Source organism: Apodemus sylvaticus, chromosome 3, assembly GCF_947179515.1.
Source record: "Apodemus sylvaticus chromosome 3, mApoSyl1.1, whole genome shotgun sequence".
NCBI lineage: Eukaryota > Metazoa > Chordata > Mammalia > Rodentia > Muridae > Apodemus > Apodemus sylvaticus.
In genome coordinates this window covers 71,571,868-71,595,280 of record NC_067474.1, presented here as the reverse complement: position 1 = coordinate 71,595,280, position 23,413 = coordinate 71,571,868, and the positions used below count along the sequence as shown (strand labels likewise).

Below are 23,413 nucleotides of genomic sequence, written 5' to 3'. Positions count from 1 at the left end.
TGGACACAAAAGGATTGGGAGTTTAAGTCAGCTTTGGCTGCCTACCAAGTTTGAAGCTAACCTGGGCTACCAGAAGCCATATTGGGAAAAAAAAGTGGAAATAATGAAGCTTTGGTGTTCTCTCCTACCACTTGTCCATTAACTAGAGTCTCAGGAAGCCAGGAAACAAGGTAAATGCTTCTCCAGGGCAGCAAGACTGATGGTCAAGACAGGGCAGGGCAGCAAGACTGATGGCCAAGACAGGGCAGAGGCACCTCCATCTTGTATTCTTGCTGAGGCCACTTCAGGTTTAACTAGACCCTTATCTCCTTGATAGAGAATCCCACGAAAAACTACCCAACTTCATTCTAGGAACTAAAGGTCAGGATGTCCTGTCTAACTTATCTTAGCTCCTTTAAACTGCTTAACTTCTGCTAAGCTCCCCTGCAGCTGCCTCCTGAGTGAGATATCAGGACACAGTTTCTGCTTTAAAATAAAACAACAACAAAAAACAAAAAAATACAAAACAAAACATGGTTTGGATACTTGAGGCTAAACTCGAGTCCTGGGTGTGATCCCAGCTGGTTGGAATAAAGACTTTCTATTGGCTATTCACTGTGTCTGAGTGATCATCTCTTATGAGCTCCCTGTAGCACAAGGAACTTCAGAAGTATGCACATGATACTAGCCTCGACTAGCTGAATCAGAGTGCTCAAGGGAGGCCCTCAGCAGTGTAGCCTCTACTGTGCCGCTAGAAAGGTAATCAGTCTGCTACCTAGAAGGCTCGGGTGCTACTCCATAGAGGAGATAAGGAGGTTGCCCTCCCTGTCTTTGTCCATTGATTATGATTGAATCTGAAATGTCCTCTGAAGGCTCATGCTTAATGCATGGTCTCCAGCTGATGACACTGTCTTAAGAGGTTATGGAATTTTCCGGGCTATCGTGACATGTCTTTAATCCCAGCACTCAGGAGACAGAGGCAGAGGCTGTGAGTCCAGCCTGGTCTACACAGTAAGTTCTTGACAGCCAGGGCTATGGAATGAGGTCCTGTCTCAAACAAACAAACAACAACAAAAGATTTAAAAAAAAAAAAAAGAGAGAGAGAGGTTATGGAGTCTTTGGGGATTGGTCATCAGTTAGGGGAAGGGATGGTTATGGCGGCTAGGCACACCCATTCCTCTCTGCTTCTTGGCATCTAATGTGAGCAAACTCTGCCACATGCTTCTCTACCAGAGAAGAGAAGGAAGACCTGAGATGGGAGAGGGGGAGGAAGACAATAAGAGAGGATGAAGGAGGGCGTCTCTATGTGCTCAGTGGGAACACGGTGTGCTAATGGGAAACTAACAGAAGGAAAGGCAGGCATGGCAGTGAGCCTATGATCCCAGCACTCACGGTGGGTATGGGAGTCTGAAACAGGAGGATAGTCATGAGTTCCAGACTGGTTTGGGCTACAAAGTAAAACTGTCTGAAAAAGAAAAATTTAATTAAAAAAAAAAAAGACAAAAAGAAGGAAGAAAGGAACTAAAAGAAAGAGGGAAGGGGGAGGGAGGGAGGGAGGGAGGGAGAGAGGGAGGGAGGGAGGGAGGGAGGGAGGGAGGGAGGGAGGGAGGGAGGGAGGAAGGAAGGGAGGAGGAAGGGAGGGAGGGGAGATGCCTCGGTTGGTCAAGTGTTTGTGTGCAAGTGTGAGGAGCTGAAGCAGCTGCCTGGCTTAGGATACAGGCAAGGCCAGGTGAGCCTGTAAGCCCAACACTGGGAGCATAAACACCCGTAGGTCCTCGGAGCGCATTGGCCGGCCAGCCTAGGCAAATTGGGGCATCTGAAGATCAGCAGGAGGCTGTCTGAGAAACAATGTGGACAGTGGTTGAAGACCTCTGCCATCAACCTTCGACTTCCATGCACACATGCATACACCCGTAGGTCCTCGGAGCGCACTGGCCGGCCAGTCTAGGCAAATTGGGGCATCTGAAGATCAGCAGGAGGCTGTCTGAGAAACAATGTGGACAGTGGTTGAAGACCTCTGCCATTAACCTTCGACTTCCATGCACACATGCATACACACGCATGTCCATGGGTATCCATACAAATGTGCACACCTAACTTCTAAATGGAAGGAAGGAAGAGAGGGAGGGAGGGAGGGAGGGAGGGAGGCAGAGATCGGTCTAGTATCACCTCTTGATTTTATATATGCCTAACAATAAAATGTTTCCAATAATAAATTATCATTTTCAAAACCAATGGCATTTTCAAGTGAGATTTCCCCATCAAGCACCTGACTCCCTCCTGCTGCCAGAAAGATCAAAGACACCCCAACCATAACATCTAAAACTAGTCCCCTGTTGCCCCTCCCCCAGTCATCTCTTCTCTCCCTGAATAGAACTGTCTACCCAACTGCTCTACCCAACATGAGCTAAATCATGCCACCTCAACCCCAGTACACTTGCTGCCATCTTAAATGTAGAGCCTTGGGCTGGAGAAATGGCTCAGCGGTTAAGAGCATTGACTACTCTTCCAAAAGTTCTGAATTCAAATCCCAGCAAACCACATGGTGGCTCACAACCATCTGTAACAAGATCTGACACCCTCTTCTGAAGACAGCTACAGTGTACTTACATATAATAAATAAATAAACTTTTTTAAAAAAAGGATATCTAATTTCTTCTAAAAAAAATAAAAGATGAGGTTATCAGGTGAAGCACTATTCCAATGACTGGTGTCCTTAGAAAAGGGGAAAATTTCAACAGAGACATATATGAGAACATCACAAGGAGACAAGGTAAAGTGATTCCTTCATAAACTAAAAGGCCACCAGAAAGGCTACCAGGTCACAAAAGCAAGCCAGCAGAAGCTAGTCAAGGTTTAGAGAACAGACTCTCCCACACAGATCCTGGAAGTAGCGACTCTGCTCACACTCTTGGATTTATAGTCTCTGAAACAAACAGAACAATGTCTGATGTTTAAACCACCCAGTTTACGGGACTCTGTTACAGAAGCCCCAGTGAGCCTCCTTCACTACTCATTGAAGATTTACCCTCCCCCACATCCCCAACCCATTGCTCTGCAAGAGTCCGGGCAGGTGGCCAGTGGTAAGTACTGTCTTAGGAGAAAGAATTGCATTTACTTGAGCAAACAGGGTAAGGATAGGTCAAGGCTAGCGTAAGAAGAGGCAGCGTCTGCCATTGCAGAAACGGTGGGGCTGGAAAAAGGGGGTGAGGGTGCGTGTAGCTGTGGGCAAAATAAACTCCCACTGTTGCTTAGTTGGAAAAAGCCAAGACCACAAAGACTGCTCAAATGTCAAAGAGGTGGGGCTGGCGGGAAGCCATGGGCTGCCCTGGACTCTATCGTTGTGGCAGACTTTGTGCCAGGAGTTTTTATCTGAAGGTGTGCCGGGGGCTGCATGGAGACCTTAGGATGATCCTGTACACACCACATCAAAAAGAGTCCCAGCGTTTGAAGTTCCAGAAGCTGTTTCTTTTTGTGGCGGCTGCTCATTAAACCAGCGGCTTTTGATGACCTGCTAAGTCAAGTTCAAAACTATGTGGACTGAGCAGGCACAGGGCACTCCTCAGACCAGCTCGGCTCTGCCAAGAAACGAATCTCACTGTAGCTCTTGGAACTGCATTCTAAGCTGGACCATCACTCAAGGAACCCGCCTGGAATAAAAGCTCCGGACGGAGAAAGCGCGCGGCAGCTGAGCTGGATCGCTTGCTAGCTCAACTCCTACCTGCGGCTCTCCAGCGCACTCCTCCCCACCTCCTCCTCCTCCTCACCCACTTCCTCACGCTCTGCTCTTTACCGCTCCTCGCTTCCTTCTTGCCCTCTCTCCCTGCTTCCCCCTCTCCGATTCTTCCTCTTTAGTTAAGAACTAACCTTCCCCCCTCCTCACTCTTCCTCTCCCCACCTCCCCCAGTCTTGGCCCTTCAGTTTCTCCTCCTCTCCCCTTATCTTGCCAGCTTCTCTCCTTGCCCCCTGTCCCTTCTCTCTCTTTCTTTCACTCTGCCATCTACATTTCTTTTCTGCTCCCCTCCCCCTGTCTCAGATCTCACTGTTTGCTTTTCTCCCGGATGCGGATGAAAGCGTTGGCCTGCCCGTGCCCTGCCCTACCCAAGTTCTTGGAACTGGGGACCTGCTTAATGGCTGAGGGTTCCCGGACTCAGGCGCCAGGTCAAGGGCCTCCTATAAACATCCAGTTTCTTCGTGCCCAGTATGAAGGTCTGAGGAGACAGCAGAGGACCCAGGCCCACCTAATGGTGTTCCCTAAAGGTAGGGCTGGGCAAGTGCTGGGGAGGAGGAGGGAACGTCTGTGGGTGGAACCAGTGGACTGAAAGTCCGCGGAGAGGAAGAAGAGTCAGGACTGAGCCGCGGAAGCTTGATGAGGGTGGCTGTCCCCAGCCTGCCCCATAGCCAAAGGAACGGAGGCCTCTGCCAGGAGTTTGGCCAACAGCCAAAGTTCCTGGTCTCTGCGCCTATTTCTCCTAATTCTGATCTGGCTTGACTGGTCGGTCAGGTGAGCAGGCTTGGCAGCCACCCCGCCCCCCTCGCTAGGCTAAGCAGGATGACGGAGAGTCAGCCTCCTGACTGGATCCACAGGCAAAACAGAGAGAGTGGCTTTGAGGAAGAAAGATGGGGGCCCCCAGTGTTATAGCAACTGGCTGGGGCTCAGGCAGGCAAAGAGGTCAACATTCTACAATGCTAGGTATCACACCTCAGCACGGAGTGATTATGCACAAAGGCTTGGAACAAAGCCTGAGTTTGCCGTCCCCACACCCCCTCCTAGACCAGATCCAACCCAAGTCGATGTTAAGATTAAAGGTGGGGGGCTGTGGTTAAGAGCACAGTTGCTCTTGCAGAGGGTCTGGGGTCCATTCCAGCACCTACATGGTGGCTCACAACCCTCTCGCTCCAGTTCCAATCCTTTTCTGAACGTCACAGGCACCAGGCATGCATGTGGTGCACATATGTACATGTGGGCAAAAACATTTCTACATGTAAACATAAAATTAATCTTGAAAGGGTTTTTTTCTTCCAAAAGAAAGGGAAAACAGTATAAAACTTCTCTGTGTTCTTGAATATTCTCTTTTGCTTGAAGATTGCAGGAAGACCCTATTCTAAAGCATTTGCAGTCTGGGACTCTAGCAGAAGGTTCCACTATTTGGCAAGGGGCCACGGGGCCCACTCCCACCTTCCCTCCTTCTGTTCGTGTGTGTGTGTGTGTGTGTGTGTGTGTGTGTGTGTGTATGTGTGTTTCTCTCTTTCTCTTTGTCCTGTATGACCATAGACTGGAACTGAAAGTTAAGAGGTCCTGCTCTGAAGACCTGCCTGGCCCTGTGAGCATTGTGAGCACCCCAGTCCCCACTCGCAGCCTCCAGAGCCCTCTCCAGGTAGACTCAGGATGAGAGAAGATTCCTGTTTTCCTCCCCCTCTTTCCTTGTTCTCTAATTCCTGCAGAATATCTAATTCCTGAAGAAGTGTGCTTGCCATGCTAAACGTTTAAGTGAAGTTATTGCCAGAACAGACCATCACTCTTCCTGGGGCCATGTGTGAGGCTGCACCTGTGTGCAGAACTGGCTGCATCTCTTCTTCTAGTTCTTCTGATTCTTTTGGATTTATCAAGCTGGGACTCAGAGGGGCTTCCTGATGACATCATGCTCCAGTACCACCTCCACCCCCACCCCTACCCCCACCCCCAGCCCCACCCCCACCCTACCCCCAGCCCCACCCCCACCCCCAACTCTACTTTGTTAGCAATGAGGCACTTAACAAGTGCCAGGTCAGTACTCCAGGCTCAGCATGGATCAGATTACCATAGGCAAACAATTCCCTAAGCTCTAATAGTTCACAGTGAACTAGCACATTCCACAAAGTGGGGGAAAATATCCTTGAGAAGGAAGAGGCATCTGTCTTGCATTGGCTGCTTAGAAGCCCCATTCAGAGAAGACACACTGAAAACATCTCAGCAAAGTGACCATGGACTCTCTTCTCCATCTCGGGTGATAAAATCACTATTGGAAGCCTAGGGCTCAACCCCCATAAGCTAAGGGCAACGTTCAGAGGGGAGTCTGTTAGTGAGCTTTATGCCTTGAGACAAAGTATCAGATAAATAAACTTAAAAGGGGGAAAGGTTTATTATGACTCATGGTCTCAGGGGTTTGGTTCCAGGGTCACTTGAGCCTGTAGTTTTGGATCTTTGACAGTACATCCAACATGGTAGGAGCATGTGGTGGCCGATGGTGCTCTCCTCCTGGTGGCCAGGAAACAGAAAGTAGGGGAAGATGCTGGTATCCCGTACCCCCTGGGACCACGTGCCCCTGTGATCCAACTTCCTTTGAGTAGGCACCTGCCAGAGCTTCCACAATCTCTTAAGGATGCTCATCCTAATCCCAAGCTTTTAGCAAAGAACTTTTGGACATTTAAGATCTAAATCACAGCAGTGTGTGTGTGTGTGTGTGTGTGTGGTATATATTTATGTGTATATGTGTGGAGTATTGTGTGTGTGCATGCATATTTGTGTGTATATTCTTGATCCTTACCATTGTTTTTTGTTTGCTTGTGGAGACAAGGTTTCTTTGTGTAGCTCTGGCTGTCCTGGAACTTAGCTGTCTGTAGACCAGGCTGACTTCCAACTCATAGAGATCATCTGCCTATTCTGTCTCCCCAGTGCTGGATTCCAAGGTCTGTGTCCTCACCTTCTGGAAATCTTTGCTATTCTTAAATACTCTCACTTCTTCCCAGACAGAGTTCACACACTCTCAGTAAAGTTTTTTTTGTTGTTGTTGTTTGTTTGTTTGTTTGTTTATAGAAAGACATTAAGAATCTCCTAGAACCAAAACACTTTAGAAAAAAAGTTTATTTTATTTTACATACATTGTTGTTTTGCTTATATGTGTGTCTGTGTGAGGGAGTCAAGGTACCTGGAACTGGAGCTACAGAAAGTTGTAAGCTGCCATGTGGGTGCTGGGAATCAAACCTGGGTCTTCTGGAGGAGCAGCCAGTGTTCTTAACTGACTGAGCCATATCTCCAGTCCTCTTACTGAAGTTTTGGACCTTCATTTTTGCTTTAGTTTCTCCCTAAAACTGGTTAGCAACTGAATTATTTTTATTGACAAAATTATTTTCATACAATACATTCTGATCATGATTTCCCCTTCCTCAACTCTTAAGCCCTTTCTTTCTCTCCTTAAAACACAAACAACACACATACACATAATCAAACGAAAGTAGAAACCAAAATATATAAGCAAAAGACCAGTAAGGCCAAAAACCAAACCAAACCAAAACAAAACCAAAAATGGCCAAACAAAGCAATATGAGACAAAAGTCTACATAATTACTCCTGAGCTCCTTTGTGTTGGCTATCTACTGCTGGGCCTGGGGCCTGCCCAGAATCTAGTTAATATACCCAATAAGACATCACTGGAAAAGACTGGTGTTTCCCATGCACATGTGTACCAACTGCAGACAGCTTAAGAGTGGGCGCCCATGCCTACCTCTGCTCTCAGCGCTGGGGTGCCCTCTGACTTGAACCTGTGCAGACCCTGTGCCTGCCACCACAGTCTCTGTGAGCTTCTGTGTGCCTCGGCCCTGTTGTGTCTGGAGGATGCTGAATCCTTGGAGTCAGTCATCTCCTCCAGCTCTGACAATCTTCCTGACTCCTCTTCCACACAGCGCTCTGAGGCTGAGAGGGCCTGGAGGAAGACATCCCATGTGAGAACGAGTGGTAAAATCTCTCACTCTCTCTCTGCACATGTTCCAGTTAGCACCTGGATTTTTAATATATTTATTTGCTTGCTGCCTTTCTCCTCTATTAGGACCTATTCATAAGGCTGTGAGTATTCTCACTGCTATATCATGGGACCTCAAATAATAGGCCTTGGATATAGTATTTGGTAAATATTTGTTGAGTTATGAATAATTATGTGTTGGGGAAGAGTGCATGTGCCAGGTCATGTATGTTTGCATGTGTGGGTTCACATATGCGATGTTCTGGACATCTGGCCCCCTTGGCATTCAGGGTCTGGCCTTGCTTAATCTGAAAGTTATGAAGTTTCCTCAAAGGGAACTACCAATGATGACACTGCTGTGCCTTCTCTTCTTAGAAGGGACCATGTCTACTCCAGCTAAATCGATGACCAGCGCTGTTTGGATTAACAAGGAGAGAAGGAGCTCCCTGTCACCAGAGGAGACTGACTCTGAGGCGGAGGGGATGCTGGAGGACGTGGACAGAAGCTGCCACCAGGCTCCCGAAACTCCATGGCACATGTTCTTAGAGCTGCACCGCGTGGTTCAAACCTTCCATGTGGGACCTGGTCACCAAGGGAACCCCAAGGGACACCTTGTAGAGCCAGAACCTAGGTTCTCTCTGGAGGGAGACGCTGATGCTTTGAAAAACAATCAGAAGACACAACAGGAAATCAAAATCCCAGAGGTAGGCCAGCATCAAAGTCAGGAGGGCTGCGCCCCGCCACACATAGCCAGCTCTGGTGCTCAGCACCTTTCTTCTACGAAGAACTTAAGGTCTGGAAAACCAGCTTACTATCCCTTTCCCCAGAGGAAACCACCCAGGATCTCCCAAGCAGCCCGGAACCTGGGCTTATATGGCCCACCCTGAAGCTTTCCATCAAACCAGATATCTCATCCGTGTGGCCACTAACTGCTCATCCAGGACCCACACAAAGCCACAACCAGAGCCTTGAACAATGAGCAACAGTTGCACCACCTCAATTTTGGAATCATGGGAAATGAGCTTCTTAATGACACACGTGGGTTTTTTTTCCCCTTCTAAACTCAAGAGATTGCCCAAGACAGATTGAGTACCATTAGAATGAAAGTGCTCTCTTAACCACCAGCCCAACTTTAATCTTAAAAGGAAACATCGCTAAGTCACCCTAGATGCACCTCTGTGGCTGGGACCAGTACAACCCTTGGTCCCAGAAGTGAAGCAGGACTTTCAGCCAGTGGGATATTTTCACAATGTCTGGGAGTCACTGATATAGGAGCTCCCCTCCTCTTCCGAATACTTCTGAGTCTTTGTATTTGCTGGGAGGGTCTCTGAGAATTTAGCACCTTTCTTTCTGGTTCCTCTGTCTGGGGACTCAGAGACAACCCAGCTAGTAGGAGTGCTCACATCTTTCCATCTAGAGCCTCCCAGACTGTGGTCAGCCTGGGTAAAAAGAGTGAGACAGTTCCACATACCATCCTGTGGGTTTAAGAAATCCTTGGAAAAGGATGGTTTCCTTCACCTGTCACTGAGATGGCACATCCCAGCTTCCTTGCAAATCTATTTCCTGTCAGCCTTTCCTTCTATAATTTTTCCATTCCTTGTACCTGTGTCCTCTTCTGCCAATTAACTTCTTACTAAAACCCACCGATCACTAGCCAGGTATGGCAGCAAATGTGTGGGAACTGGAGGGAAGGCAATCGGGATTTCACGCCTGGGTTACACACAACCCTGTCTCCACAAAGCAACAAACAAACCGAAATAGCTGCCAGTGTTGAAAGTACATATGGTAATCACAGGCTGAGGGAGGGGCCTCATGCTTGGGAAATAGGTATCTCCCAAACTGCCTCCTTGGCAGCCTGTCGGATCACTCAGGTCCCCCCCCCCCCACTCAAACGCCTAGCATCTGGGGTCCAAGAGAACACCAGGGATGGATAGACAGGCATGAGCAGGTGGGGCTCTGAAGGGGGTGCAGGCACACGAACCAGGGCTGGGTCCCCTGTCTTGTGGGTCTCAGAGGAAGGGGCAGGTCCTGTAGTCAGTCCCTCTCTGATTCGTGGGTGGCAGGGGGAGGGGAGGGCATTCTGGAGTAGGAATGTGGGACTCTGAGGATTTGAGGGGCTGGTAGGAAAGGGCACATCTAGTTGAGGTGTATCCATTACACATGTGTGGGATGTGTCCCAGTCTGGTGGGACTGTATCCCAGTCTGGGGTCTGGTGGGCAGATGTGTCAGCACCAGCAGTCCTCTGGTGTCCCTGAAACTTGCAACCTAGTCCAAGAACTTCCTTGTTGAAATGAGAATGACTGTGATTCTTCTGGAATCTAGGCGCCTGGGGAGTTTGTTTACAGACTCATGGTCTCTGAGGGAGGGGGCTCCTGTCTCTCCTGCATCAGCTGTGGAGATAAAGGGGCTGAGGAAGGCCATAAGCAATGACTGGTTTGTGAATTCACAGTTCTTTCCTCATACCGATTTACAATCCAGCTCAGCCTGAAAGGATTTGCCAGTGGCTTTGAGGCTATGGGAAGGAGAGGTTTCTGTATACAAGCATGGTCTGATGAATCCAGAGGCCAACACCCCGCTCCCCCTTATTCCCCTTTATGCCCTCCCCCGCCACCTTAAAAAGATACTTTTTTTTTTTTTTTGAGACAGGGTTTCTCTGTATAGCCCTGGCTGTCCTGGAACTCACTTTGTAGACCAGGCTGGCCTGGAACTCAGAAATCCTCCTGCCTCTGCCTCCCATGTGCTGGGATTAAAGGTGTGTGTGTGTGTGTGTGTGTGTGTGTGTGTGTGTGTGTGTGTGTGTGTTGGGGGAGGGGATCATCCTTTCCTGTTTAGCTTTAGCACCTCAGGCACCTTTCCCTCATATCAGATCTATCTACATGCTCCAAGGCCCTTGAGATCCACTTAACTTTAGGACGTTGCTTCTATTCCTTTGGTGAACAATAAATTAGATACTGTTGTTTTTTTAATACTCTAATAAAATTCAAGAACACTTTCTGAAAAAAAAAAACCTTTGTCTTTTGGTCTTAATTTTTTGGCTTCTCAATTCAGATGTAATTGTTTTCTGATGCTGATATTGTGTGTGTTTTATGTACAAGTATGCACACATGTGTGGAACTGATACATGGATATATCATGCATATTTCATGTACAAGTGTGTGTGCACATGTATGTGGAAGCTGAAGGTGAACTTTAGGTATCATTCCTCAAGAGTGGTCCACTTTGGGGTTCTGGTGGTGTTTGGTGGTGGTGTTTGGCGGTGTATGTGTGTGCTGGGGTAGGTGTGGCAGGTGTGTCCATGTGAATGTGTACTGAGACCAGAGGAGGAGGCCAGGGGTCCTTTTCTATCACTCTCTGCCTTGCTCCTTTAAGACAGTGTCTTTTACTGAACCTAGAGCTAGGCTGGCAGACAGCAATGATCTTCTGTCTCCATCCCCAGAGCTGGGGTTACAGGTGTGATAGCCATGACCAGCTTTTTAGATGGGTGTTAAGGATTCAAACTCAGGTTCTTACACAGCCAGTGCTCTTAACCACTGAGTCAAATCCCCAGCCTTTGAGAAGAGCAATTTGAGTCAAATTGATCACGAGGACCAATTTGACTAGACCAGCTGACTAGCAAATCCCCCTATCCCTGCCTCCCCATCTCTGGGATGACAAGCATATGCTACCATGCTCAGCTTTTCCTGTGAGTGCCAGGGATCTGAACTCAGGTCCTCATGCTTGCTCTGTGTTGGGAGCCAGGCTGACCCAGGTGACAGGGACAAAGGTTCTGTGTCCTTGCCCTGAGACAGACTTAGCAAGGTCTGGTCTGGTACTGGGCCTGGGCCTCAGAGGAGTTAAGGTTTCTGTTCCTGGGGGAAGCCAGCTTTCTCCCTTAAAGGGCTGTGGTTGTCAGGCATCAGGAAGCTGTGTCCCAGGTATCTTGGGTTTTCACATTTAGCTCATTTAGCTCTCTGCTGACCTTGGCCCTTCTCCCCCTACAGAGAGTGTGTGTAAGATGCTGTACTTCTTTTTGGTTTGGTTGGTTTTGTTTCTCTGTGTAGCCCTGGCTTTCCTGAAATACTCTGTAGATCAGGCTGTCCTGAAACTCAGAGACTCATCTGCCTCTGCCTCCCCAGTGCTGGGATTAAGGGCGTGTCATCTTGTCCAAGCTAGATGCTGTGCTTCTTAATAAACTTGCTTGGAATAAGTCATCCGCTCATGCAAGGCCTCCCAGTCCCAGCGAATGCCTTTGTCTTCTCATTCCCGGTCCTCCCAACTCAGCCTCTCACTGTCTGGGACCCTCATTCCTGCGGGTTCAGGTCGGCACAGGGAGCCTCTACCCACTGAGCTGTCCCACCACCCCCAGATGCTTTGCTTTCATAAATCACTTTTGTTTGTTTTCTGTTGTTGTGCTTTATAAAAAAGAAAATGGAGCCAGAATACGTTTGGTAGAGATGGGTACACTATATAATAGAGTTTATTTAGGGAATGGGAAGGAAGGAGAGAGAGAGAGAGAGAGAGAGAGAGAGAGAGAGAGAGAGAGAGAGAGAGAGAGAGAGGAGAAGAGAAGAGGAGGAAGAGGGAGGAGAGGCCAACCATGAACACGTGGAGAGAGAGAGAAAGAGGGAGAAGGGGAAGCGGAGAGAAGGGACAGAGAGAGAGGGTAAGGGGGGTAAGAGAGCAAAAGAGTGAGGAGGGGGCAAGCAGCCCCTTTTATACTGAGTCAGGCATGCCTGGCTGTTGCCAGGTAACTGTGGGTAGAGCCTTGAAGAAATGCTAACATCTGTGCTGGTCAGAACTGGGAGAAGCCCTTCCTATGCTCTCCACAATTAGCAGAAGGCTTTTCTGAGGTAGGAAACCACCAACTCTCACTGTACTCTGCATGAGGCAGACAATCTTCACTCAGGGGCTCCTTGCCTGCCAGTTCCATGACTTCCTTATGTTGGTCCTGCTACAGGCTTCCCACCTTCCTGAGGCTCAGAGCAGGGAGTTGGGGTTTCAATCTCTCTGCTGCTGGAAACCTGGTGACCCTTACAGAGCCAGATTTCCCAGCTGTAATTGTTGTGATCATAAAAAGAGAAATAGGTATGAGAATGTGTTCTACAGTGGTGTGGGGGAAGGGGGTGCCTCAGTGGGCCCAAACTGAGACATCCCTTCCCCTGAGGGACCACCCACACAGCTATATAGTATAGAATAGTGTTTATTCAGGGCATGAGGAGGTGAATTAAGGGTGTAGTAGAGGCAGAGAAAGGCAGAGAGGAGAGAAACAGAGGCAGGCCATGACCACATGGAGAGAGGGGGAAGGGAAGGTGGAAGGGAGGAGGCCCAAGAGGGAGCAAGAGAGAGGCTAAGAGAGTAAGAGGCAAGAGAAGTGAGAGAAGTAGGAGGGGCAAGAAGCCTCTTTTATAGTGGACTTGTTGCTAGGTAGCTGTGGGGTGGAGCTTAGACAGAATCCTAACATCCCCCTGTTTTGGTTTAATTAAAAAAGAAAAACTTAGAAAGAGGTGACAGTGAAACAGGAATAGGGTCGTCCTGATATCTGGCTGCTTCGTGCTGACATTGGGGGCGATGTGCCAACCTAAAGGAATGGGTATGGGGGATGTCTGTCCAGTCTTAGAGTTGCTGCCTCCTTGCTGTCCAGGGTCTGTGGATCCATCTGAGTATAGGTCAGAAGAATAGGTGCGGTAGAAGCTGTCTGAGTCTGAGAGGAGATTGGAGCATCTGAAGGTTGCTTCTCTGGAGCTGTCCTGGGTGTGGTAAGTACTGGACTTGACAAGATGTTGAAATACATTAATATAAGTAGGGAATAAGATTAAGTACATTTGGAAGGAAAAAAAAAACTTTTCTTAAGATGTACATTTGAAATCCAGAGGAGTCCCACCCTTTGGAAAGGTTAAGTGGGAACTTTGGGCAGATGTACTTATCTGGATGGAGCCTATTTGGTCCATGAGAGGTAAATCTAGATAGGTTCCTGCAGCTAACAAGTTTGTAAAAGAGATAACAACATGAGTTAGCAACATGAGCAGTCTTTAAGATGAGTCTTTTGTGGAGCAGAAGGAACAAGATTAAAAAGTTGGCATATTTATTATTAGAGTTAGGCAAATATATAGGAACTCAGATGATATTAGGACAGTGGCAAAGCAAGAAGAGGAAATATGAAGCATTGAATGGAAACAGAGTTTAGGTAAGGAGATAACTGTCTAGCTGTCAATGTAGTCAGAAGTCTGAGGAATAAACAATAATTTAGCAGTTATATTATTTAAAAAATGACAGATTCCAGTAGCCAGCAGTTTTCCGTGATCTCTACCATCTCCACAGAAGCTTGGGCTATCAGTTTGTCTTTCAAGTGCAGGAGACACAGGGCTTTTTCTCTGTGGAATGGACACGCATGACATGAGAAATAGCCTACCTTGGTTTAGCTAAGTCATTTGACTCAAGAGTATCAGTCTTGTCCACTGCAGTCTTCAGTGAGTATCATATCACACACAATCTAGACAGCATCCTGTATCTGTGTCCACATCTTCTGAGACCTCGTGGGAGAAACTGTTAGAGGCTTTTGGGAATTCTGTCTATCATGAATTTAATAATTAACAAACTTATGACAAGACTGAGCACAGGATAGAGTAGCAGGAGTCAATACAGGATAGGAATGAGAATCTTTTTTTTGTTGTTGTTTTTTGTTTTTTTGTTTTTTCGAGACAAGGTTTCTCTGTGTAGCCCTGGCTGTCCTGGAACTCACTCTGTAGACCAGGCCAGAAATCCGCCTGCCTCTGCCTCCCAGAGTGCTGGGATTACAGGCGTGTGCCACCACCGCCCAGCAGAAATGAGAATCTTAAGTAACTGTGACAGGTTGTATAGGTAGAGGAAAGTATATTGTTGTATTAGCAAAGAGACATATGTCTAGGATCAGGATAAGAGAGCTAGCAGTAATGGCATAAAATCGTGGTGACAGAAAATGAGTTTATCCAGGCAGATTTAGGACTGTGATACAAAGTGAGCATGCAAGCTATGAGAACCAGCCAGGGTTCTGGGAGTGTGCATAGGTAAACACTCGGGCCTTTCTTCTTTTACCAGACTGCTGGCAGTGTGTATGAAGATCGCTTAAAATACATGGTCGAAGACAGTTTAGCGCTCATTGGATGAGAGAGGAGTTGCTGGGTAATCTGTACCAGCATCCCAGAGGACTTCCGGTAACACAATTATGGCCAAGCTAGAAATCCAGGTCATCATGAAGCCCCGAGGCGACGTATCCCGGAAACGTCAGAAAGCAATCCAACCTGGTCCAGGAAGAGCCCAAGGGATTTATGAACTGCTTTCGGGAACCCAAGGGCCTCTTTGTTCTAACTTGTAGGTCAGCTGGGAGGCTGGTCATAAGGACCGTGGGCTGTGAAATGTCCACCCCTTAGGCCCCAGAGAAAAGCTGGCCAGGTCCTATCTGGGAAATTAGGGGCCCTCCTGCTGACTGGAGAAAATGTTGGTGTATGTGAGGTTCCACAGTCTGGTAGCAGAAAATGTGGGCCTGTCTGACAGGCTGGGAGCTAAGTGGCAGCAGCTCCTGTGGGAGCTCTCTCATGTGTGTATGCACACGAGGGAGCAAGCGGCTGGCACCACAGGTCTGCGTTGCTACAGGGCAGAACTTCCTACCAGCAGTGGGAGGGGGGAAAAAAAGGAAGGACATAAAGTAGCTTGTTCCGTATCCTAGCAACGCACCTGTGGCCACGTGGCACCACCCAGTGCTGCGGGCTGAGGGAGCACAAGCTGCCTGTCCAGGGGAGACAAACGTAGACTGGAGAACAAGGAGGTGGGAGGAGAGAGGCAGAGTCCCTGGCATGGCAGAGCCAGGGCCCAGACCTCCTTTTCAGATGACTGGACCAGGAAAAGGGGAAAGATAATAGATTGACCCAAGGGTACATGACGAGACACGTGAGGGTATTCAGGCCCGGCCTGGAAATCTCACCCAAGGGAAAAGTTCTAAAAACGAGGATCAGTGAAAAACTGAATGTCTCCCATCCTCAAGGACAACACAGGGGTAGCTCCGAGCTCAAGAACTCTCCCCTGGGACCATGGAGATGGGAAGGGATGGGAGCTTACTGGATCTTGGCTAGCGAGTGTGGATCTCTTGTGGGTCTGCTGAGGATGTAAGCCTGCAGAGTTTCTAGATCCAAGTCTCTTGTGATCATAAAAAGAGAAATGGGTGTGAGAATGTGTTCTATGGTGGTGCGAGGCAAGGGAGTGCCTTAGCGGGCCCATACTGAGACATCCCTTCCCCCTGAGGGACCACACACACACTGGTATAGTATAGAATAGAGTTTATTCAGGCCATGGGGAGGGGAGTTAAGGGGTAGTAGAGGCAGAGAAAGGCAGAGAGAGGGAGAGAGTAGAGAAGCAGAGGCTGGGCCATGACCATGTGGAGAGAGGGGGAGGGGAAGGTGGAAGGGAGGAGAGCCCAAGAGGGGGCAAGAGAGAAGCTAAGAGAGTAAGAGGCAAGAGAAGGAGGAGGGGCAAGCAGCCCCTTTTATAGTGGGCCAGACCTGCCTGGCTGTTGCCAGGTAATGGTGGGGAGGGGCCTACCTGGCTGTGGCCATGTAGCTGTGGGGTGGAGTTTAGACAGAATCCTAACATTAATGGGAGGAAATAAGACTTCTGGAACAGTGGGAGAAAGGAGTTTTCCCTAAGCTAGGAATAAATATCTAAAACAACCTGTGTAGTGAGAGCCAACCTATCCTTCTCCACTAGGGGGCAGGCTCCCCCTACTGTCTCAGTCAGAATGCCCAACTTTGGACTGATAGCAAGGCTGTGTATTCTCTTTCGGTTTGGTTTTGTTTTGAGACAGGGTCTCTTTACCCAGCAGTGATTGTCCTGGAGCTCACCCGGTAGACCAGGCTGGCCTCAAACACACAAAGATCTGCCTATCTCTGCCTGTTGAGTGCTGAGATTAAAGGCATGAACCACCCCATCTGGCACCCAACTCTTTTTTTTTTTAATATATTTTTTATTAGACATATTCTTTATTTACATTTCAAATGATTTCCCCTTTCCTGGTTCATTCCTCCCTGAAAGTCCCATAAGCCCTCTTCCCTCCCCCTGTTCCCCAATCAACCCCCTCCTGCTTCCCTGTCCTGGTATTCCCTTACACTGCTGCAGGACTTTCCAGGATCAGGGGCCTCTCCTTCCTTCTTCTTGGGCATCACTTGATATGTGAATTGTTTCTTGGGTATTCTGAGCTTCTGGGCAAATATTCACTTATTAGTGAGTGCATATCATGTGTGATTGGGTTACCTCACTTAGGATGATATTTTCCAGTTCCACCCATTTGCCTAAGAATTTCATTGCTTTTAATAGCTGAGTACTATTCCATAGTGTAAATATACCACACTTTCTGTTTCCATTCCTCCGTTGAGGGACATCTGGGTTCTTTCCAGCTTCTGGCTATTATAAATAGGGCTCTTATGAACATAGTGGAGCATGTGTCCTTATTACATGCTGGAGAATCCTCTGGGCATATGCTCAGGAGTGGTATAACAGGGTCCTCTGGAAGTGACGTGCCCAGTTTTCTGAGGAACTGCCAGACTGATTTCCAGAGTGGTTGTACCAGTTTGCAATCCCACCAGCAGTGAAGGAGTGTTCCTCTTTCTCCACATCCTTGCTAACACCTGCTGTCTCCTGCGTTTTTTATCTTAGCCATTCTGACTGGTGTGAGGTGAAATCTCAGGGTTGTTTTGATTTACATTTCCCTGATGACTAAGGATGTTGAACCCTTCTTTAGGTGCTTCTCAGCCATTTGATACTCCTCAGGTGAAAATTCTTTGTTTAGCTTTGTACCCCACTTTTTGATAGGGTTATTTGGCTCTCTGGAGTCTAACTTCTTGAGTTCTTTGTATATATTGGATATTAGCCCTCTGTCGGATGTAGGGTTGGTGAAGATCTTTTCCCAATCTGTTGGTTGCTGTTTTGTCCTTTTGACAGTGTCCTTTGCCTTACAGAAACTTTGTAATTTCTATGAGGTCCAATTTGTCAATTCTTGATCTTAGAGCATAAGCTATTGGTGTTCTGTTCAGGAAATTTTCTCCTGTGCCCAAGGCTCTTCCCCCACTTCTTTTTTATTAGTTTCAGTGTGTCTGGTTTTATGTGGAAGTCCTTGATCCACTTGGACTTTGGGACTTGGTCTGCCAGGGCCCCACCTGCACCCAGGAGCTGGGCAGCCCCACAGCAATCAGTGGCACCCAACTTTAAGACTTGAATTTAAAACTCCTTTCAAACCAGCAGATTTGGCACACGCCTGTACTTTCAGATGAAATCCCAAGTAAGCACTGGCATTTGGCATGCCCTGGACCCACCTGGAAGGCTTGTTAGCAGATAGCAGGCCTCTGCCATCAGAGCAGTCATGCTGAAATTTGGATGGGGGAGAGGGTATAGGGTGAGGGGACCACAATGAAAGATACTTACTCTTCTTAGGAATGTGGCCAAAATTGGCAATTTTTAGAATGTAAGGATTTTTTTTTTTTTGAGACTTTTATTTGCAGAGGTGAATTATAGGGACTATTTTGAGGAAAAGAGGGAAATTCCCATTGGCACTAGAAAAGTCACCTGGTTACAGTAGTTCTTCAGTGGTGGAGCTCTACCCTATCCAGCATTAGGCTGAGAGACAGAGAGAGCTGTGGGCAGAGATAAAAGACCGTGACGTTGTTCTGGTTGTGCGTCTGCTCAGTGAGAGCTCCCATCCAGAAAGATGATTCATCCGCGGGATACAAGTCATCCTTTCATCTCTCCTTTATCTGTATCCTGATGACTCCCTCACCGGGCGACATTTGAATCCACCCCCTGAAATCCCTAAACCGAGGTTCACAATCAAGGCCTGATAGCTTGCCAGGACCCTCGGCCCCAGCTGAGAAACAAGGGAAAGAAAGTACTGGTCATGGGAAAAAGATGTGGCTTCTGCTACACAACCGACAGATTAGAGGACATTTCTAATCCTTTCTCTTTTTGTTGAAAAAAAAAAAAAAAAAAAACCACCTCACTATGTAGCCCAGGCTAGCCTTGAACTACTGATTGTCCTGCCTCCACTTCTGGAGCTCTGGTATTATAGTCATGCTCTACCAGGCTTGACTTGATTCTTGTTATGTGCTGCCTGCCTGGATTGGCTTTGCTTGCACGGCTGTGTTTTGGTTTGGTCTAATTTTTTGAGACAAGGTCTCATGAAACCCAGGTTGGCTTTGAACTTGCTATGAAGCTAAGGATGACCTGGAACTTCTGAGCTTTGTGTCTCTACCTCATGGGTGCTGGGATTACAGATGTGCGCTACCACATCTGGTTTATTCAGTGCTGGAGGTGGAACCCAGGACCCCAAGGTTGATGACATCTTGTCAGAGCCCCCATGGACCTTTGGGTCTCAGTTTCATTGACCTGGGTTTCCAAGGGTGGGGAGGCTCCTCTTTGGGGAACAACCTCAATCTTATTTCAGGACACCGTGTCTGTAGGCAGAATGATGAGAAAGTGGTCCACATGAGACTCTTGACAAACGCCAACAGAGGCTTGAGCTCCTCCCACCAACAGTAAGGCATGATGGGAGTCCCTGCTTTGCCTTAAGGACCCATTTCAATGGACTTTCTTTTGTGGTGCAATAATTGGACTAGAAAAAACTCTGAATTTCCTCATTGGACCCACCTCTCTGTCCTAATAGCCTTCCAGAAGCACACTGAGATCTCGGTGTGCTAGAAGATGTCTTCACTGCCTTGGCCGGTGTTTGTTATCACTGTGTTTTGAACCAGCCTCTTGCTATCTAGCACAAACTGACCTCAGACTCTTCATCCTCCTGCCTCAGCCCCTTGGATTGCTGAGATACTAGTCCAGCTTCAGCATTGTTATCCAGCGCACTAGAAGCGTGGAGAGGTCGTAGAGCGCTGAGAGCAGTGGGCGTCAGGGAAACCTGGAAAGCACCGGAAGCTACCAGAAAGCCTGCCTGCAGCACTCAGCCAGCGATGAAGAGGGGCGGCCAAGAGATATTTTAGTGACTACGTGATCAATTCCAGAGTGACTTGGAGTCGTCAATGGATCCCCATGAAGCGTCCTAGAGTATAGCTTGCTCGGTCCCTCTAAGTTGTGTTCTGTAGCACAAACACATCAGCATTACCCGGGAATGGACAATTCTCCGAGTTTCAGCCATACCTACAGACTCTAAAAGCTCTGAGAGTCGAGTCCCAGCCGTCTGTCTGCCTCAGCAAGCCTTCTAAGGTGCTCTGAGACAGGCTCAAGGTGAGAACCACTATTGCTGGGCATCGTGGTACAGGTTTATTGTTCTAACAGTTCAGAGGCTAAGACAAGAAGACTGCAAGTTCAAGGCTAGCCTGGGCTACAGAGACCCAGTGTCTGGAATGTACTCTATGCTGTCTTCAATGTATGATCCATATAGATTGGTCACGCCTGCTAGATTTTAAGTCACTTTAAGCAAAACATACGGTAGTATTGCCCCTAGCACTTTGACAAAAACAGAAGAAAAATGCTCATTAGTTGTGAAGAGAGTATACCATTTTTACAAACTGACTTAGTAATTTAGGGCTCCCTTTCCATATTTTGGACTAAAGAATATCAGTCTTTAAGCCTCTTTAATAGCAGTAAGAGCTCGTAACTGCTGAGCCGTCTTTCCAACTCCTTGTTTTGTTTTTGAGACAGTATCTACATTATCTATGTAGTCCAGGCTACCCTAAAACTCACTATGTGGGCTAGGCTGGTTTTGAACTGTGCTCACCCTCCTGTTTTTGCCACTCAAATTAAGTACTGGGATTACTGAGTGAGCACACCTGGACAAGAGTGGTTTGTTTTTGTTTTTGTTTTCATTGAGGTTTTTGAAGAATTCCTGTCTATTTTGAAGGCTGGGAACTCCCAAGGAAGGGTCTTAGCTAGTGACTGCCTTTACTTTAGCAACACTGCCACCCTGTGGCCACTTGCAGGCAAAGACGAGCCTCTAACATTAACCCAAAGGGACAGAATCCTACCCTTTCCGCAGGGCTGGAGACTCACAGGTTGAGAACCACTGTGTTAAGGGGCTTCTGTGTTACAGCAACAGAGTGCCACTGAAATACAACCCTAGCCCTCTGATTGCTTTGCTCAAGCTGGCCTTGAATCTGTGACCCTCCTGCCTCAGCTTCCCAAGAAGCTGGAGACACAGGTCTGCACACTACATCAGGCTTGTGCGTTTGATTTGAATTGCCCAGGGATGCCTTTCAGTGCTGTGACTCTCAGGTATCGATATCATTAATCCCAAGGCTGTTATTGTCAGTGTCTGCCTGTCTGGCTACGTACAATGACTGGGCTCTCTTCCTGAGATACCAAATTCACAGTAAAGTCAAAAAATGAAATAGTCTTCATCTGATTATTTTAAAAGACAAGATATTAAAGAAGTGGGGTCAGCTGTTAGGAGTTCCACGTGAAGACCTAGATGTTATATCTGTACTGGGCATTAAAACTCTGTTGGGAAAAAATACTTATATTTTTGATTAAAAAACTTTTAAGTTTGAAAATTACACATATATGCATGTGTGTATGTGCATGTTCCTGCGTGTGTGTGTGAGTGTGTGTGAAAGTACACATGTGTTCAGTGTTCCCACAGACCAGAATAGGCAAGCCCTGGAGCTGAAGTTACAATTAGATGTCTGATTTTGCTTTTAGGAACTGAACTTGGGTCTTCTGTAAGAACAGCATGGACCCATAACTACTGAGCCATCTCTTCAGCCCCCTGTTGATTTTTTTTTTTTTTTTAGATTTTATTTGTTTGTTTACATATGAATGTTAGCTGAATGCCAGAACAGGGCATCCGATCCTTTTATAGATGGTCATGAACTACCATGTGGGTGCTGGGATTTGAACTCAGACCTCTGGAAGAGCAACGAGTGCTCTTAACCGCTGAGCCGTCTCTCCAGCCCCCACTGTTGCATTTCTGTGTTAAGCTGGCTTAACTAACGTTGCTACTACTCCACACAATAAAATTTTCTTCTGTTTGAACAAATTTCTTTATCTTGTCCTGAAATTAAAATCTGAACATATATGTATATAATTATCTTCCTTTTTTTTTTCTTTCTCTTTTAATCTGCTGTCTTTGGTTAAAGGCTTGAGAATCCAGGTGGCATCTCAAAGGTGCTTTACCAGGGTACGTAGATGGTGATCTTACAGATGTTGGGACCGTGTACAAAAGCTCCCAGCACTATTGAAAGTTCCCCAGAACCACTGTATCTTCAGTACACATGCCAGAAGTCATCACCCCAGTGTTTCTGTTTTAAAAATATATTGTTTGTATTATGATTTGAGACATGATCTCAGGTAGCCCAGATTGATCTCAAACTTACTATGTAGCCAAGGTTGGCCTTGAACTCCTGATCAAGGAGTTCCATGTAAGTATCTGCTATCACCCATGACTTGTAGGTTTTTTGTTATTTTGGTGGTGTTGCTTTTTTGAAATAGGTTGGAGATAACCTTGTCTGGCTCAAGGAGGAGGTGAGGCTGGGAGGCACAGGAAACTGGGCCACTGGGTTCAGAGAGTGCAGAGGCTGGATGGAGAGACGGAGGACCTGGAGCTGCTGGGAAGGAAGAGGAACAGGTAGATATGGAAGAGGAAGGGGGCTTTCTGAAGACCTCCTATGCATGCTCAAGCCTGCCGTTCTCAGTCCTTCCTAAAGGAGAGCCACCTACAGATGCAGGCTGGGAATGTACTGAGGACTAGCGCTAAGCACTAGGGAACCTGGTCAGTTGGTAGAGTGCTTGTTGGGCAACTCTAAGGACTTGGGTTCAATTCCCAGAACCCACAGAAAAAAAAAAGGCTGACATGGTGGCACACACACAAGAACGCAGTGGCAGTGAGGTGGACCAGGGCAGTTCCACCTCATAAAATATCTCCAGAAGTTCAACAGCTGAAGCTGGCCTCCAGCCCTCACCTACACCTGAGGCGCGGTCTGAGGGGTCGTTCTGTTTTCTCAATAGCCACTTTTCCTTTGAAGTCCAGCTACTTCACCAGCAGACGCCTGCATCATTTCTGTGGGTCCTGAGGCAGGGTGGCTGACAGTGAACATGGCGTCACCGGATCTTTTACCAGATACTTTTGCCTCTTCGGGTTCAGTGGGTGCAGTACATGGGGAGGCAGAGGCAGGGATCCGGGCCACCGACACACCCCTCAGAGCTTGGCAACCAATCTCCCGACCTCCTTCCACAGTAAAACGGACGGCAATCCTTCAATCGAGGAAAAAAAGAAAGAATAAAAGGAAAAGAAAAAAGAAAAACACCACACACGTTGAGTTTTAATGAGAAAATAACTGTATAGTTGCATCGAATGCTTCACAGACACTATAAAACCAAAGCAGAATAAAAACATTGAAGTGGTTAACATAACACAGGAAAGCCAGGTACAGAGTATAATTTTTCAAACACAACATTGCTGTTCCCCACCCCCTACTTCCTCCAATTTTAAAAGAAAGAAAGAAAGAAAAAGAAAAGCAAAAGCCATTTGGATAAAGAGCAACACAAAATCAAAATTGGCAGCTCACTGAATGCTTAAAATTCAGATAATTGTTTTTGTAACTGAAACTGGATACATTCATCATTTCTAACACTTAGGCTATTTTTTTTTCAGTACATAGTTTAAGTCCATTCTTCAGGTGAAAAAAAAAAAAACATGTCTTTAAACACAACAATCAACACTGTTTTGGTGTTCCTTGTTCGTGTTCGTGTGTGTGTGTGTGTGTGCGCGCGTG

General features: G+C 47.3%; 1 protein-coding gene across 1 annotated transcript; it reads left to right on the top strand.

Moving 5' to 3' along the window:
* The first annotated feature begins 3,271 nt into the window (after positions 1 to 3,271).
* On the top strand, positions 3,272 to 8,864 carry C3H9orf152 (chromosome 3 C9orf152 homolog). The gene is made up of 2 exons (XM_052176532.1): positions 3,272 to 4,239; positions 8,073 to 8,864. The coding sequence occupies exons 1-2, from the start codon at positions 4,041 to 4,043 to the stop codon at positions 8,582 to 8,584; spliced, it is 711 nt and encodes a 236-aa protein (XP_052032492.1). The 5' UTR covers positions 3,272 to 4,040; the 3' UTR covers positions 8,585 to 8,864.
* Positions 8,865 to 23,413: the final 14,549 nt, after the last annotated feature.

Coding starts and splice junctions, on each gene's coding strand:
- C3H9orf152 (XM_052176532.1), top strand. CDS start 4,041: ATGCGGATGAAAGCGTTGGCCTGCCCGTGCCCTGCCCTACCCAAGTTC. Junction 4,240..8,072: donor CCTAATGGTGTTCCCTAAAG/GTAGGGCTGGGC, acceptor TTCTCTTCTTAG/AAGGGACCATGTCTACTCCA.